This window comes from Drosophila grimshawi, unplaced genomic scaffold (assembly GCF_018153295.1).
Source record: "Drosophila grimshawi isolate 15287-2541.00 unplaced genomic scaffold, ASM1815329v1 contig_1377, whole genome shotgun sequence".
NCBI lineage: Eukaryota > Metazoa > Arthropoda > Insecta > Diptera > Drosophilidae > Drosophila > Drosophila grimshawi.
The window spans coordinates 12,631,284-12,647,824 of NW_025062900.1; the positions used below are offsets into that span (position 1 = coordinate 12,631,284).

General features: G+C 42.7%; 1 protein-coding gene across 1 annotated transcript in view; it reads right to left on the reverse strand.

The window, feature by feature from the left end:
* LOC6562609 (secreted 45 kDa protein) overlaps positions 1–14,057 on the reverse strand; it is a 28,572-nt gene extending 14,515 nt beyond the window's left edge. Inside the window, exon 1 of the mRNA XM_032736297.1 lies at positions 13,767–14,057. Within this exon, the coding sequence (XP_032592188.1) occupies positions 13,767–13,805 (39 nt within the window). The 5' untranslated portion in view covers positions 13,806–14,057. The remainder of the gene's footprint in view (positions 1–13,766) is intronic.
* Positions 14,058–16,541: the final 2,484 nt, after the last annotated feature.

The following is a 16,541-nucleotide window of genomic DNA, read 5'->3' on the forward strand; positions in this document are numbered from 1 at the left end:
AAAAAAATGAAGAAAACTTTTTATTTGGCTGCCACATTGGTGGCTAACAATGCGAAGAAGAAGCAGAGCCAGCTGAAAAGGGTTGGGTTCGTTGGGGCTGGTTTATCAGCGGATTGAACTCATTTTTTGAAGTGAGTTGGCCAATGGAGTTGGAAAATACTATGAATTTTTATGAATATTAATTTAAGAGATTTGCAGCAAATGTACTATAGAAATAAATAGACTGTTTTATTTCTTTTTTTTTTGTGGAGATCATTGCTCAGTGTCTAAATTTATACGTTTCAGTTAGTAAGAAAACGAATAACGAAGCAATTATATTGATTGTTGACATTATGAAGTTGGTATCTTGACAATTTTAATAATATTATATTATTATATTATAATAATCATCATCAACAACAATTAAACTACCCGAAACAAATTCAATAAAATAGTTTAACAAACGACCAAAGATTTTAGCTCTAATATTCTAAGAAAAAATACTGATAAGTTATAACTTGAGCTATAATCAAATTTATTCCAGTAATGTTTAACTGCAGTTTACGCTCCATGTGGAGTTAACGGCTTGTGCTGATTCTCTCTCTCTCTCTCTCTCACTCTCTCACTCTCCTTCTATCTATGTATCTTTGGCTAACATCCGAGAAGCAGCCCCGCACCGAAATATAACCAAGCCCAGCCCAGCAAATTCCGCAATTTGATGGCCGGTGCCATCATAATCAACAACGCCTCAGTCTCAGCTATATGCCGCTCCCCTGCTACCCTGATCTTCCTCCACGTCCACCTTCACCTCTCACTCCACCGCCTGCAGGAGCAACAACACGCGCTGTAGCGTCCCCGAAGCGCACTTGAGTTTTGCGAGCGCGCCAGAAAGTTGGCAACACAAAATACTCGCAACGGCTCCATTCGCCATTTGCCCATTTCCCATTTTCCATTTCCCATGTCGTCGCTGTCGGTTTTACAACCTTCGCTGAAGCGAAAGTTGCGTCCCTTTTTTGATACCCTTGCCTTGGGTAGTACTACTTTCTCTTTTAATGTGTAAGTCATTGCAGGACGATTCTTCGACTCCATTAGGTATATAAATTCTATAACAACATCAGTAGGCGAGTCAAAGTTGAAGTTATATGAATTTCAAGTGCATAGGGAAGTCGCCTGTATTGGACCTCTATAGATCAGTTGTGAATGTTATTTCTCTCCTAAGGCTTTCAACATTGTAAGTCTATATCATGGATATATAAAGCTGCCAGAGCAGCAATCGGTTAGCTTTGAAAATGATTTGTCATGTTTATGTGTGAGCAACTATGAAGGGTATGTAATATTCGGTGTGCCGTCGATAGCTGATTTTTCTTGTTTTTCTTCGGAGTTGCTGGGTTAGCACACCTTCATTATATGCCTGGCAGGGTCGTCACTGGCGTCGTCTAGCTCTGGCGAAGGCGGCAACCTTCACAAATGGTAACAATTTCAATTTCTCTGACGCCTTATCGCGCTCTCGCACATATGTGCCGTAATGTGGAGGACGTTAGAGGGTGGATGGTTGCATGGTGGTAGACCTACACTCCAGCTACGGCCGAAAGCCAAGCTAAACCCCGGGCGAATAAGCAGCGCCAGCACCGCCAAACTTTACAGCACAAAGTTGCCGATTTGCGCTTGGGTGCAACAAAAAATAAAAATGAAAAAAAAAAATGTAGAGAAAGGGAGAAAAAACAGCGAAATTATTACAAAATGGGCTGCAGGGGTTGGGTTTGGTTTGGGTCTGGGTCTGGGGCTGCGGCTGTGGCTGCGGCACGGCAAAAATGCGTAGCAGATTAGCGATTTAGGGATGTGGAAAATTTGTACGTCTGCCAGCCAGCAGCCAGCAGCCAACAGCAGCAAACTACCCGACGGCAGTTGAAAAGGGTTCTGGGTACCCTTTGGGCAGACTGAGACCCGACTTCAACAGCGGAATTGTTTGTCGAGACTTGCAACGAGGCACGAAAAATGCTAAGCTGCAACTTCAATAGTAACATTATGGTGCACCTCGTTCTGAGTTCCGCAGAAGGCCGCGTCAGGATGTTCAAAACTCTACCCATAAGCAGCACTCAATTACACTGTGCATCAGGTGCACTTGAGGTGTAGTTCATATTTAAGATGTCTAAAGGTTGCCACACACACAATTTTCAAACTTATTTAAAAGTGAAAGTCGTACACAATTATTTAATAACTGTCTGATAAAGGATATTTAATACAGAGTCTTTCTTCCCGCTAGTATTAAGGAAAATGCGTTGGAAATTGTTTTTCAATCTGTTCGTTACCAAGAAATATTTTGAAGGAGTGTGTGGAATAGTCGAACAATTATTTAAGCTTTCAAAAAAGAGCTAAGCGTTTGTATTTTTATTTTTGATTTGATTTAGAAATTGACTTTTTTTTTTATTTCCAACAAATTATGAACTTAAAATCATATTTAGTATATGTAAAAGTATTACTACTTTAAAGGGTTTACTTAATTTTTATATGTAATTTTAATACAAATAATTAATAAATATTTCTGTTTTTTCTCTAAGAACCGCCTAAGCACCATCCTATAAAAAAATTAAACACATTTATGAAGCGTTGTGTTCAGTGCGCTATCTGCATGCATCTATGAGCTCTTAATGCGGCTTTGATTAAAAACGCAGCACGTTTTAATTTGTGGCAACTACCACCCTATCACTATTCCCCTTTCACGCAACACCTAGCACTAGTAGACACCGACTCAACCACCAACCGCCAACAGTTGGCATAGACAAAAGCAGCCAATGATTGAAGTACGAGAATATCCTACATTTGAATTGCCTCAACCTTGTGCCCCTGTTTGCCATACAGTCTCTGTAAATATGGTGCAGGGTGACTCAGCCCCTTGCCCCCCTCACGACCACCCGTCCCTTGGCAGTCCTTAATGCTGCACTCGACTATAATTTTTATGTTACCATGCACTCGCCTACCAATTAAAATGTCTGCACCCAGCTTCGGATGTGCTTATGTCGCTAATAAACCGTATTATTAAGTGCGTGGTTGGGCCGTGCGTGGTCTGTGGGTTGGGGTTAGGTTTTAGATGGCAATGCAGGATGACCACCCTGTCGACTCCCTTTCTCTTTCACTCCTCCTCGCTAGCCTGTGTGAGCAATGCAACAGCCACTTGCAACTTCCGCCGGCAAGTGTATAATTCTATGCCACTGCAACTGCACTTTTTGTATTTGCTGCAAAAGCCTCAGCACCCCTATTCTCCGCTTCCCCATCCCTGGGCCATTTCCAGGTAAATTAATTTTAAGCTGCTTAAACTTATGGAGAACATTTTTCATTTAATGTTGTTTTCCTTTTTGCGTTGATGGAATGGCTCGGCCAAAGTCTTTTTGTGATTATTTTTTTTTTGATTTCAAATAAAGACAAAATTGGCCATCAAACACAAAAAAGGAAATTTTACTTACAGTTTTAAAGGAAATTGTATATCATTGAGTAGTGGATGGGAATTGTCGTTAATTGCTTACCTGTAAAGAAAAGAAATGATTTCAAAGCATCAGTTATCAGCTGGATAATTTCTTTTTATTATTTTGTGTACATAAAACATAAATTTGGTAGAAATTATTCTATTAATAATCAACTTTCACTTTTCAAATTAAAATTTGTTGTTTATTATTTTATTTTAATTTTTAAAACTTTTACTAAAAACATTGCCTTATTCAAACTAAGATGTGTTTGATTTGAATTATAATTTCATTGATGTTGACTTTTAAAGAAATATGTTTGCCAAACACTCTCACCCGAACAGAACATTCTACATACAGTTCGAAACGTGTAGACAGAGCTCAAGTTCATTATGGCCACAAGGCAACTGTGTTCATAGTTTATCCGGCTGATCTCTTTACACACCAAAGCTCTCTATATAATTCTGGCTAGAAGCTGCATTCGCCTGCTTTCTAATTCATTATTATCGGCTACTGCAGAGCCTCCGCCGGCGCCACGTTTATAGAGGTCAAAAGTAAGACAAACAAGCGGTCGGGGTCGCTAAAGCACAAGCAAGGGTTGAGACAGGACGTGGGTGCTGATAAACTTTCCCAGCCAGGCCAAAAAGCAAATGGTTCGAGGTGGACGGGGTTTTTGCTGGGGCACGAAATTTATGTGGGCTGCCGGCATGAGGCGAAACTTTTGCATTGAATTTGAGCGGGCCAAACAAATGCTATTTTTTGTTTTTTTGTTGTTTTTTTTTTACCTTGTCTAGTTTTTTATTTTTATTTTTTAGCGAGTAGTTTCGGTTTTATATTCGTGGAGGGAGCGAGCAGAGGGAGCAAAACAAAAGGGTTTTGCAGCTAAAGCGTACGGATTTTTAGTTAGTTGTTATTATTTTATATGGCCCCCATCCGAGTCTCTAGTTTCTGAGTCCGATCCGAGTCCGAGTCCGAGTCTGAGTCCGACATGCAACTTTTGCATCGTCCAGAAATGTGGGCGAGTTGCCAGGCAACGTATAAGCGGTACAAAACTTTTTATTTTTTTGTTATTTTTTTGCGTTTTTAGCTGGAATGTGCGCCAAAGCATAATAATAAAAGCGAAAGGCAAAGCAAGGAAAGGAGTAACATGCTCGTTAGCCCCGGCCAAGCCCCAGCATAGAGCTGGATGATAACAGAGCAGGGAAATGAAAAAATAAAAAAAAAAACAACAAAAAATATTGTTGGACTGAGCGAGGCAAGGAATAATCTAAAAAATGAAAACCCAAACGAAACGCAAGACAAACTTTGCCTGGCAGGCAGGCAGGCATGGGTGCAAAATGAATGGGTGGCAAGCAGTCGGTTTGGGAAGGGAAGTGGAGGGGAATCTAGCAACCAGCTGAAGGACTCGACGCGGTTGCTGCTACTGCTACTGCTACTGCTACTGCTGCTGGATGAGTGCCACGGGCAGAGCTCGAACTTAAAATGGACAAATGTGCAAAGGCAGCTCCACAGAGTCCATAAGTGGGAGTGGCAGCGACCCACACGTTGATGAGCAAGGACTACCACGACAGGACACAGGGCGAAAAAGGGGATACTGAAGTGGGGGTATCAGCAGCAGCCGCAGCAGCAACGCGAACCAACTGAAATACACTAATAAAAAGCGTTACGGACGGCGTCCGCGTGAACTAGTCCCTTAGTCTTTTTGGTCCCCTAGTCCTCTAGTCGACCACCCACACCACTTCCAAGTCACTCTTCGCGCTGAGTGAGTATGCCCTTCCATTACGCTTCTTGCCTGCCCCGTCTTTTCCATCCACACCCCAAATTATGTTCAGCTTGGCTGGGGAGGTGGAATGGCAAGAAAATTTTTGTATAAAAATTGCGCTGGCAAAGTAAGCAAACGGGCAGACAGACAAACAGACAGACGGTGACCGTACCATGGGTAACCATCCGAGGGGAGGTTGGGCTTTCCGTGGGTGTTGGTTAGCTGATGAAGGGTTAGGTTAGCCTACGATGACGCTGCTTCTCCTGCTGCGACTGCTGCTGCTGCTGTAGCAATCCCAATTCTGTGCCGTGTGTAGGTAGCGACAATGGGACAAGGCAAGTAAACGCTTGAGGAGGGGTTGATAAAACGTGAGAGTAAGTAATAGAAGGGGGGTGGAGTGCGGGTGGGTGCGGATAGTGAAGGACAACTGGCAGCATCAAAGGCAACAGACGAAGTAGGCGATGACGCACAGTGGTACAAACTTCAAATATTGCTTAAGAAAATGTAATAAAAGATTACAAATTTTGCTAGCAATAATTTGTTAATAGGTAAATTGTGAACAAATTACCTTTCAGAGAAGAGAAAAATATATATATTTCAAGTCAGTTCAAGTTCAAAGCTTCTGAAAGTTATCGATAATACATTGCGACACAATATGTGTGTTTCGTATCTGAACTATTTGCTTATAAAGTTGAGCTGATTGATATTAGGCACGTTATAAATAATATATTAAAATAACATAAAATAACTTGCGACAAAATATAAAACAAGTTTTACTCAAGAATAATGCTGATTTGACTGTCAGTAAAACACGTTAACAGCTATAGATCAATATTTGAACTACAAAAATTTGCCAATTCTTTCCACAGTTTGTCTCAGATAGCAACCACCTTAGCCGCTGGCACCAGTCAGAGTCCAGTTGCCAACTTTATAGTAGAAAATGAAGCGCATATTCTCGTTAAAGCCCCTGTAGAATAAAATAAAATTTCTTTCTATTTTTTTTCTTTTTTTTTGGCATGCCCAGCTACAAGGGAAGCTCTGAAATAGGGTGGGGTTAGTGCCCCGCCCACGGTTTACAAGAGCGTTGAAAGGGTACAAGACAGCGTCCTCACTGAAATGTTGCTGACTTGAGCTAGTTGCTTGAGCTGGGGTCCTGGTCCTCATTGGAGGAAGAGCGACGAGTACGACGACTACAGCGATGCTTGAGTAATTCAATAGCAGGGCAAAGGAATCCAACAACTACCCCTAGAACCAACCGGGCAAAAGTTGCTGGCGCACGCTACGTGGCGTATTTCATTAGCACTGCCTGATAGTGAGCTAGTAGATACGAGTATGGTGCGGGGGAAATGGGTATGTGGGAATGGCGTTGGGAATTGGAATGGGTAAAAGGAGCCCTGCTTAGAGACTGGGGTCCCGTCTCTGGTGTGTGCACTCAATAGCCAATTTTGTTGTAGGCTGAAACGGGAGGTGTGACTTGTGTCTTAAAGCAAAACTAAATTGCCTATTTGATGCGACTAGACAAGTCGTGATTAAGTCGGAAAATGTGTAGCTGTATAGTTTTGAAGTATGTGGAGCTACATGGCAAGTGATGTAATCGTATTACAAGCACAACCTCTCTTCCACCCTTTCAGTAGGAGTTTCTCCATTCTAAGTTTCTGATTCTAAGGTGATTCTTATTTGCAAATATTTGTATTATAAATAATACAAATATATTTTATTTTCTGTATACAGTAAAATTTATTATCATACAATTAGGATGTCATGGCTTTTGCCCGTTTTCAATGCCTGCAAAGTGCTAAGTTCATGGAACTCTACTAATTATCAAACGACCAGAGCATTATTTCTTGGGTATGGTTAATAATATTGTTGCCTTAGAAGTGACATTCTGTTAGACTTCAATGCAAGCCATTCACCCTGTTCATTACTCCTCTGTCACTTAAATAAATAATATCTTTTTTATTTTCAATATTTTGTGCTTCGAAACTTTTGTCCAGAGTCGTCGGGGAGCGTTGCCTGCAAAGTTCTCTAATTTGTGTGTTGAGCTTCTAGTGTCCAAGCGGATGGGGCATGGCGGGGCAAACGCTGTCGCCCAACAGGAAGTCGCAACCGGAAACCTTTTTTTTCTCTTCTCACATCTACCCAGGGACTGTAAGTGAAGAAGATGTGGCTGCTGTATGCACGGTGAGTAAAGGATGGGGGACAGGCATCAGGCATCGCTGTGAATCAGCATCAGGCAGCGTTGAAGACGTTGCTCAAGCCCCAAAGATAAGGCCGCCAGCCAAAAATCTTGTAAAGGAAAAGACGGAGAGAAATCAAGGAGGAAAAGCGAAAAAAAAGAAGCAAAAAAAGAAGAAAATACGTAGCTCCAACAATGAAGGCCAACGTTTTAGCTAAGCGGAAAGTTGGCTCCAGTGTGCTGTGTGGCTTGGGTGGGATTGAAAGCACGAGAAGATGAATCGTTTTGTGTTGGCGTTTTGAGCATTCGAGTGGGCGACCATTAGGTGGGGAGGACTGGGACTTCGACTTGGGTTCGGGTTTGAGTTTGGTTTCGCATTTGTGTGCCAAGAAAAACCGCTCTGCTGACGATGGGGCTGGAGACGCCAACGTCGCACACTGTCGCTGGCAATAATGTCTAGAAAAGGGAAGGGTGGATGGAGTGGATGGGGTGGCTGGGTGAAGGAGGTGAGGAGGAAGACGTCAGAGCTAGCGACGCCTTCAAGTGTGCAGCGCGACTACACATCAATCGTGTGGCCATTGCCGGACTTTGCTTTTGCCTTTGCTTTCGGCTCTGGGAATAGGGGATAAGAAGCAAGTAGAAGGCTGGCTTTATTTTCATTAAGCTGCAAAGTTTTGGTCCGGGCGGTAGCCACAGTTGCTTTCGGTGCTTTTGGTCCGGAGACGTTGTCCCAAGTAATAAAAGTAAAATGCGGCTGATGAACAGCGCACAAAGGCGGAAAGCATAAAAATTGGTTGGCTTTGCTTACGCTTTTTGGACCGTTGTAGCTCATCAGCAAAAAAGCAACAACTAGCCGTGCCCCAGCTCCGACACACAAAAACGGGCATATAATGAAGGGTAAGAAGCACAGAGAGCAGGCAAAGACAGAAACTGGGAGTCGGCAGCTGGGCTGGGGGGTTGACTTGAAGGGAGGAGAGGCAGAGTGAGACAGAGACAGAGAGAGGGAGAGAGAGAGAGAGAACTTGCTACAAAACTGACATGGGTTTCATTTGTATGCTGCCTGCTGGCGACAGTAGCAGAAAGGCAAATGGTAAGGGGGCGATGGAATACGACGTGGAGGGGGAGGCAGGACTTGAGTCAACGTTGCCAGCTACCATGTGTGCCGGCACCCCTTTAAGATGTCTCGCTCGCTGGCACTAAAAAGCATCACAAACTAACTAAATGCGAGTGTGAGTGCTTATGTGAGTGTGTGTGTGTATGTGTGTGAGTGTGTGTATTGTTGGTGTGGTGGCTTTTAAGCAAACGTCTTTTACAAGTGAAAGGCCTGCAGGGTAGACAGGCAGAGTGAGGATTGAGTCTGAGGGTGGCAGCCATCACATTGGGGGGAAAGCCAAAAATGTAACCTAAAACTGCAAGAAAATTAACCAAAAATACTAAGCCAAAGTCGAAGACACTTACACACACACACGACTATAGTACATACACAAGCACACACATGTGTGGCTGAAGACTGTGCCTACGAAAAGTGTAGCACACAATTTGTAGGCGGAGCGGGCGTTGGGCAGGGTAGGGGAGGAGGCACGAGAGTGCATGGAGCCTTTGACTTGGCAACGTGGCAAGGCAAGCAAAAGCAACTTGGCACGAAGGTGAGGCGCCTTTACCTACCCCTGACCCCCGTCACCTACCTACTCTCGTACCCCCTTCCCCCTACAAAGCAACCTTCTACCTCTTGTGATGTGTAGAAACTTTGGCATTGTTTTTGTGTGTGAGTGTGTATGTGTGTGTATTGGGAGGCGGCGTCGCTTGTCGGGCATCCTTTTTGTGATGTGGGATTTCTATATGTGTATATATATATAAATGTGTATGTGTGCGTATTAAGACTGGTGCTGAGCTTAGTCTGTGCCCGCCTCTAACTCAGTTTTCGCAGCAACTTTGATTGTGGCTGTAGCTGAAATACATTGCTGCCTTCTACAGCTGCTGCTGCAGCGCCTTTATTTTGGCCAAGATGGAGTTCAGTTTAGCAGCCAGTATAGATGTGGATGTGTGTGTATGTGTGTGTGGGGAATGAGCGGGGGTGTGTGTACTGTGTGAGCGGATGTGGTGTGGGTGGTGGCCTCGCCACCTAGGTTTGTCTGTTTTGCGCTTGACAGTACGCAAAGACGTTCCATGGCAGGTTTTTCGTGAACAAGAGTGTGATGCTGCCTTCTTTGTGGAAGTGGAAGTTCAGTGTGTGTGCATGTGTGTGTGTGTGTCTGTGTGTGTAAGTGTACATGTGGTAAGGGGAAGCTTTGAGCTGATGGCTGTTATTTATATGGGTGTCTATAGATGTGTAGTGGGGTTTGAGGATGGTAAGCCCAGAAGCTAGTGATGAGCTACACTGAACAAAACTGCTGGGCAGCGTGATCTACTACAAAAGCTGTAAGTGGACATGGGATATAACTATAAATCCAGAAAACAGTTTCTTAACTGATCAATTTAAAGGATCGTCTGATAAACATTTCTGTACTAAATTTCTGTATTAAATTGATCCATAGATATTTTGTTTGACAATCAATAAGTTGCCTATTGAATTATTATTTAAAATCAGATATATTTATTTGTATCTGAACAATTGTGTGTGGTGAATCACATTGTATACAAATATTAGTTGCAGTAAATGTGTCCACAAATAAAAGCTCAGATTTTAAAAATGCTAACCGACATCTTTAGGTTTTAACTTCAAATTGTTAATCAGAGCTCTTGAAACGAGATCATAGTTATACGGTTATCATGACCAGTTTCAGCTCCTTATTCGCCGCATGATTTTTTACCCCTTGTTACCCCCATTCCATGCAAACATATCAGAATCATTCTCTCAGTGTGTGTGGCATCACCCGAAATGTAACCCGTCGAGCTTGTCGCTTGCCCTTAGCCAAAGTCGTCGCCATCGTCGTTCCTGTCGTTGTCCCCGTCTCTTTGCCCATTCAAATGGGAGGAGTTTACTCAGAGCAATGTCTTCGTTGGTTTTCTTGTCATCTATTTCTATTTTCGAGCTATGGATGAGCAGATGAGGGTCTTGGGCTGTCTAACTTGTCTGTTTGTATGATGTGAAGCTAGCAGCTATCCAGCCACACTCCTTGTCCTCTGCCTCTTCGCCCTGATCTATTCATGTGTGGCAGCCGCTCAGCACACACACACATGTGTGTTTGAGTATGTATTGGTGTGTGCAAAAAACCGTAAGCAATTTTCCGTAACATCTAACCGAGGTAGAGAATCGAGCCCAAGACAGCCAAGGCAAAAGACATTCGCCATCCACGTTCTCGCCAAAGATGCAACTCCTTCTACTTTCGATACACCCGCTTCCTGGGTCCTGGGTTCTGTTTCGACTATGCCCTGATGCTGGAGCTGCTCCTGCTGCTGCTGCTGCTGCTGTTGTTGACGACATTGACTGGTTCTCTCTCTCTGTCTACTTCGATTCGCCTGGCACGTTGTCTGACTGCCTGGCTGCGACACTAATGCTGAGATGTGTAACCGTAACGCCACAGCCCTCAATCTAAACTTTGGGCCACCGAAAAATTGAATGGGTCGGGCTTTGGGGACATGGGGTGCACTCCAACTCTCAGATATTGGCGGCAGCACCGAAATCATGTTTGATTACAGCTGAGCAGCATAACAAGTTATGCCTGGCATTTGACTGAGCTGCAGCAAACTTTGGATACTTCTCCCTATCTTTATAAGTCTCTCACATCTTTAAGTTTGGGTTGATTTCCAAGGTACAAATTAAACCGAAAGACGCTTTCGACACGATGTCCTGCGGCGGCTTATGTGCGCTTAAGCACAAAGCTTGACCATCCACACACACACACACACACACACACACACATAGAGACAAGCACATATCCAATTTCTCACACCCCCAAACATTCACATATGTGGCATAACTGTCCCTGCTCTTCGTCTTGGTTTGAAGTTGCCTTTGACACAAGCCCTCACACACAAACACAAAACACACTCACACCCTCTCTTGCATACATACACACACACCACTATTTATATACAAATGCCGCCGACTATATACAAAAGTCAATGCTTTTGTTGCTTCACGGGTTTGGGGACCAGTCTTGGCACACCCCCTTCCACGGCTCTGACCCACCCATATTTGCAATAAACAAACAAGCTAAAGAGTCCTCAACATGTGTTTGGCATCTTAAATACCCTAACCAATGTGCATTAGCTAATTATAATAACTAAAAAAATAGGCTTAGTTCGAACTTAGATCAACAATCAACTTTTAATTCAATTAAATATTTAGCAAAGAAAAGAAAGCTACAAGCATATCATAAAAATGCATTCAACAGATCATATTGATCATATCAACCAAATACTGATTTTAACTTATTCTCAGTTTTCGAATTTATAATCAGTACTCATTTAATAACCAAAGCTTTCTATGATGTTAAACAATTCTGGATCCGTTAACAAATGTCATTATATGTGTCCCATAAAGAGAGAAAGAGAATTTGGAAATATTACAAAATATATTTATGTTTGTAAATCACAATTTTTCATTTGGGAGATCAGAGTTACAAAAACATTACGATAAGCATGATCCTCATGATCAGTCATTATTGTTAAGCTATCATAATATGTGCCCAGCAATAGTTTCATATTTACAGAGACTACCTTGTCCAAATTCGTTCATCTAACAAATCAACCAAAGTTTCTGGTATACCCTTCTTCGCGTTTAATGTGTAAGCAGCACATATAAACTTGCTTGAGCGCTGGACAGTCTTTGGACTTTGTGGGTGTGTATCGGTTGCGGGATTTGGCTCCAGAAGCTTTACTTCTTTTGTGGCGGCAATGCTGGCGCCCAAGTTCCCGTCCTAACCCCTCTAACACCCGCCCAAACCCGTCGGCCATTTGGCAGCGTTGCCAGCGCCTTCGTCTTCGTCATTTGATGAATTACCGTGCAGGGCAAAATGTGCGCCCTTTGCTTGGCTGGGTACGGGTGCCTTCTAAGGGTGGATGGGTGTGAGTGTGTGTGGTGTGGTGTATGTGGGTGTGTACATGTGTGTGTGTGAGAGGCGTGTGCGGTGTGTATGCTCGTGTGTCGCGTTTCATTCTGGGCCGCAGACACCCATTGCCACAACCATCAAATGAAACACACAAACACACACACGTCAACTCACTTCGCGCCTCTATATATACTCAATATACACACTCACACCTAACCAGACACACACACACACACACATACACATGCATACAGTTGGCGCGTTGTCGTATATCATTAGAGGGGTGCCCATCTCCGTCTCATTCCACTTGATCTTCCCCTTTCCCCCACCTTCAGAATGTCTAGGCGCCATTTCATCCGAATCGGCATTATGAGCAGGTTTTCTTATACGGCGGCTGCGGTTGCAGCTCCTGCCTACGCGGCGTATTAGTAATATTTTCTGCAACTGTCTACGTTTTCTTCTCGATTTCTTTCATTTTCACTGGGGCAGGTGTATCTGTTTGTGGTGTAAGAGGTGTATGTTATTTGCTTTGCCGCTGCTGGTCCAAGGTTGGCAAGAAAAAAAATAAATAAAAAAAAGAAAACGAATGTCTGCCTTTATGGGGGGGCCAAATTGATTTCATATTCGTCTAAATGAAGGAGACGATGAAAATTCGGGGGGTTTATGAAGGTGGGTGTGAAATTGTGGCTTAATATTGAAAGCCATAAGAAAGATGTTATGGCGCGAGACAAATGCTACGCAAACTATGATGGAAATTGAGTTAAGAGTGTTTTCTAATAGATATTTAATTTAAAAACAAAGAGAGTACAAAATATACTAGGAATATCAAGCGAAAATGAAACCATAATAAGATTTTTTAAATAATGCTTACTTGAAGAATTCAAAACACAGTGGAGAGTAGGGAGGAGTGCCCATCAAACATTTATAAAACAACGATTTTGAATACTCATTTTTCTCATTTGATCGATTATAAGCTTCATATAATTGCCATTATATTTCGGTGGATTATGATTATAGAATTTTAAAAACATTCATTATGTCTACTTAAGGATATTTTCGCATATATATAATAACCAAATAACTAAGCAAATATTTTATGTTTCTTAAGATTTTTTGAGATGTCCTTGAAACTTATTCAGTTATAATCAGTTAAGAAAGAAAAAACCAAATTATTTCATTTACTAACGTATTTTTTTAAAATATTTTCATATATCTTAAAAATGATTTGCAGTTATTTTCAAAATCATGATATATGGGAGGAGGTAAATGGGTGGAATATTTCTACTTCTAGAATTCTGTAGCTGAGATTTTTCATTAATTTATAATGCTATTGTGACGTCACAATGTCAGGGTATTTGTGTGAGGGGGAGGTGGGTGTGGGTGGTCGCTGAACTCACCTTGTGCAGCAACACCGATGCTTTTCTTTTAGATGCCATTTTCGTGCTGGTGGTGGCACCTCCGCCAGCACCGCCGCCACCGCCACCGGTTGCCGATGCGGTACGTGTCGAAGTTTTTGGTGTTTTTCTCGGATTTTTCGGAATTTTGGCAAATTTTTTTATTGCCCGCTGTGTGTAATAAAATTGACGGAAAACCAAAGAATCAAAATGACGCAAACGTTGCCAAAACTCGATTATATCAAAGTTGCTATGCAGCAGGCAACTATCGCTATTATCTCTAGCACTATACACTGTTCACTATTGTTAATCTAAAGATGGAAAAGTAATAACTTTTTTTTGGCGCGATTTTTGTTTCTTTCGTTCAATTTGTTTTGCTTTTGTTTTTGCTTTTATTTGTTGTTGTGAAACACTGTGCGATTGATTCGTTTTGATATGATTTGTTTTGTTTTGTTTGGTTAGTTCGCGGCGAATGCAACAAGCGAACTTTTTGGCACACTAAACGCTAACGGTTATTTTGAGTGTTTTGATGGATTTGTTTGTTCTCAGACTGGTTAGAGCTCTCCACCAGAGGCAATCCAAACACGACGAAAGCCAACTGCTGACTGACCAAAACAGAGACAGACAAATGTGTTTTCTAGCGGCTAGAGCCAGTGACGCCGACTGCGGCTGCCGTAGAGAGAGAGAGAGCAGCAGCAGTAGCAGCAGTAGCAGCACTCGGTGAGAGCCAAGAGAGCCGGAGTGTGTGTGTGAGCGAGGGAGAGAGATGGGCATGCGCGCAAGCAAGGCGAAATGAATGTGGGACGCCGCCAAAAAGCACATGGAGAACGCGGAACGTACGTGTGGAAGGCAAATGCCAAAAACTGTGCAACACAATGTGCTCGGACGGGCAACGGGCAACGGGCAGTGGGCAATGGGCGACTGGATCCCATGGTCGAGTCGAGGGATATGAGTACAAAAACAGAGAAACGCCGATAACGGCGTCAACGAACCAACGAGCGACGGGCGCACGAGGGGAACGAGAGAAACAGCGGATGGCGACGGCAGATGAGTTGACAAACAGCTGAGTGCCGAGTTTTGTGAATGGTTTGGGAGACCAGTCAGTCAGTGGGGCGGGGGGTATGTTTGTGTGTGTGTGTGGAGTGTGGAGTGTGAGGTGTTGCCGAGTGGATGGATGGGTATGGGTATGGTGTCCTTGTGTGTGTGTGTGTGTGTGTGTTTGGTAGGGGAGGGTGGAGGAATGGCAATTATTTTTGTTGCTTTTTTTTGCGCGTCGCCAACAAAAATGCAACAGCAGCAGCAACAACAAAAACAATGTTGCTGAGAGCAGCGCCACCAGAAGCTGAGAGTGGGCTAGCTCGCGCCTTGGTGTGAGTGGGATTGTGAGAGACTCTGTGTGTGTGTGTGTGTGTGTGTGAGTTGTTGTTGCTGTTGTCTTTCGCCGGCATGGTGAAAAAAAAGGCCGGTTGGGATCGGTCGGTTCGTCGTTTGGTTTACCAGGGTAGGTGGGCAGCAGGGGTGTGGATTGGGGGGGTGCTCGTCGGCGTTTCGGATATGAAAAACGCACAAAAAATAAAGCATGCATTTGATGGGTGGGTGAGTGGATGGGTATTGCGTTTGGTTGGTTTGAGCAGCGTGAAGTTTTTGTAAAGAATAAAAGAGAGACAAATAAACGGGCGACGGGCGGATTCAGTCTCATTTTATTTTATTTTTCGTTTTTTTTTCATTTTTTTCGTCTTGCTGTTGGTGTGAGTACAAAAAGGGTCAAGAGCGCTGGGCTATGGCCACCTTTGGCAAAAGAAATGCTTAGCTAGAGGGTTGAGTTTGGGTTCCCGCCACGGTGCGTGTTTATTGAGCTGCTGGCCGCCCCTCATCCCACGTCCCTCATCGGCAAGTTTGGCTCTAGAGCCCCGACGCTGTTTCAAAATTTTTTTGAGTTTGTCGTCTGATCATAAAACTCAACTGATTTTTGTTTTTCTTCTTGGCCAGCAACAACAATAATAGTGCCAAGAGCTGCTGCTGGGGCTTGTGTGTCATCAGAGTTGCCCAGCAGCAGTGGGGTGGGGGCGGTGGAGTTTGTGGGTGGCTGTTGTTAGCCGAAACGTGGCGGCGTCTTCGTCTTGTTTACTGTTGATTTGCGTTCAGGTTATTGTCTTTATCATTTAGATTTATGTAGCGACTGTCAATGATTCAGTGAAACTTACGACGTGGAGATGAATGAAAATGTAATGATGGATATAAACTAAATACGAATTTACATATAAAAATGTATTTACTTTTAAGCTTCATAAACACATAACTTGAATAAAACCAAAGGTCAAAGCTGCTACCCAATATAGATTCTGCATTGAACAATTATATATTTTTTAAAGCTTATTTGGATTAATGTTACGCTCTGAAATATGGTAAAAACAATCCTCTCACTTGGCATACCATTTGAATCGTGGTTTGTTATCAATATATATTCATCGTTAATGTTAAAGGCGGCATTTAATTTAAATTTAAGAAAATTATATTGTATAAAAAAATTATTATTAAATTCAGAATTCAAATTAACAAATCACTTTTTGTATAAGTTTCTAGTAAAGAGTGTGATAATCGAATACTCCTTCTATACGTTTGACTCTCAATAAGTGGTCAAATCAGAGCTGATTTTACAATGAAACTCCATTTTGATCCAGAACTTTTCTCTAGATTGATATCCTGTACCCCCGCTTTAACATTTCTTAGTATTATTATTGCATGTGATATCTAAGGAATGCATTGGGGACTTTTTAA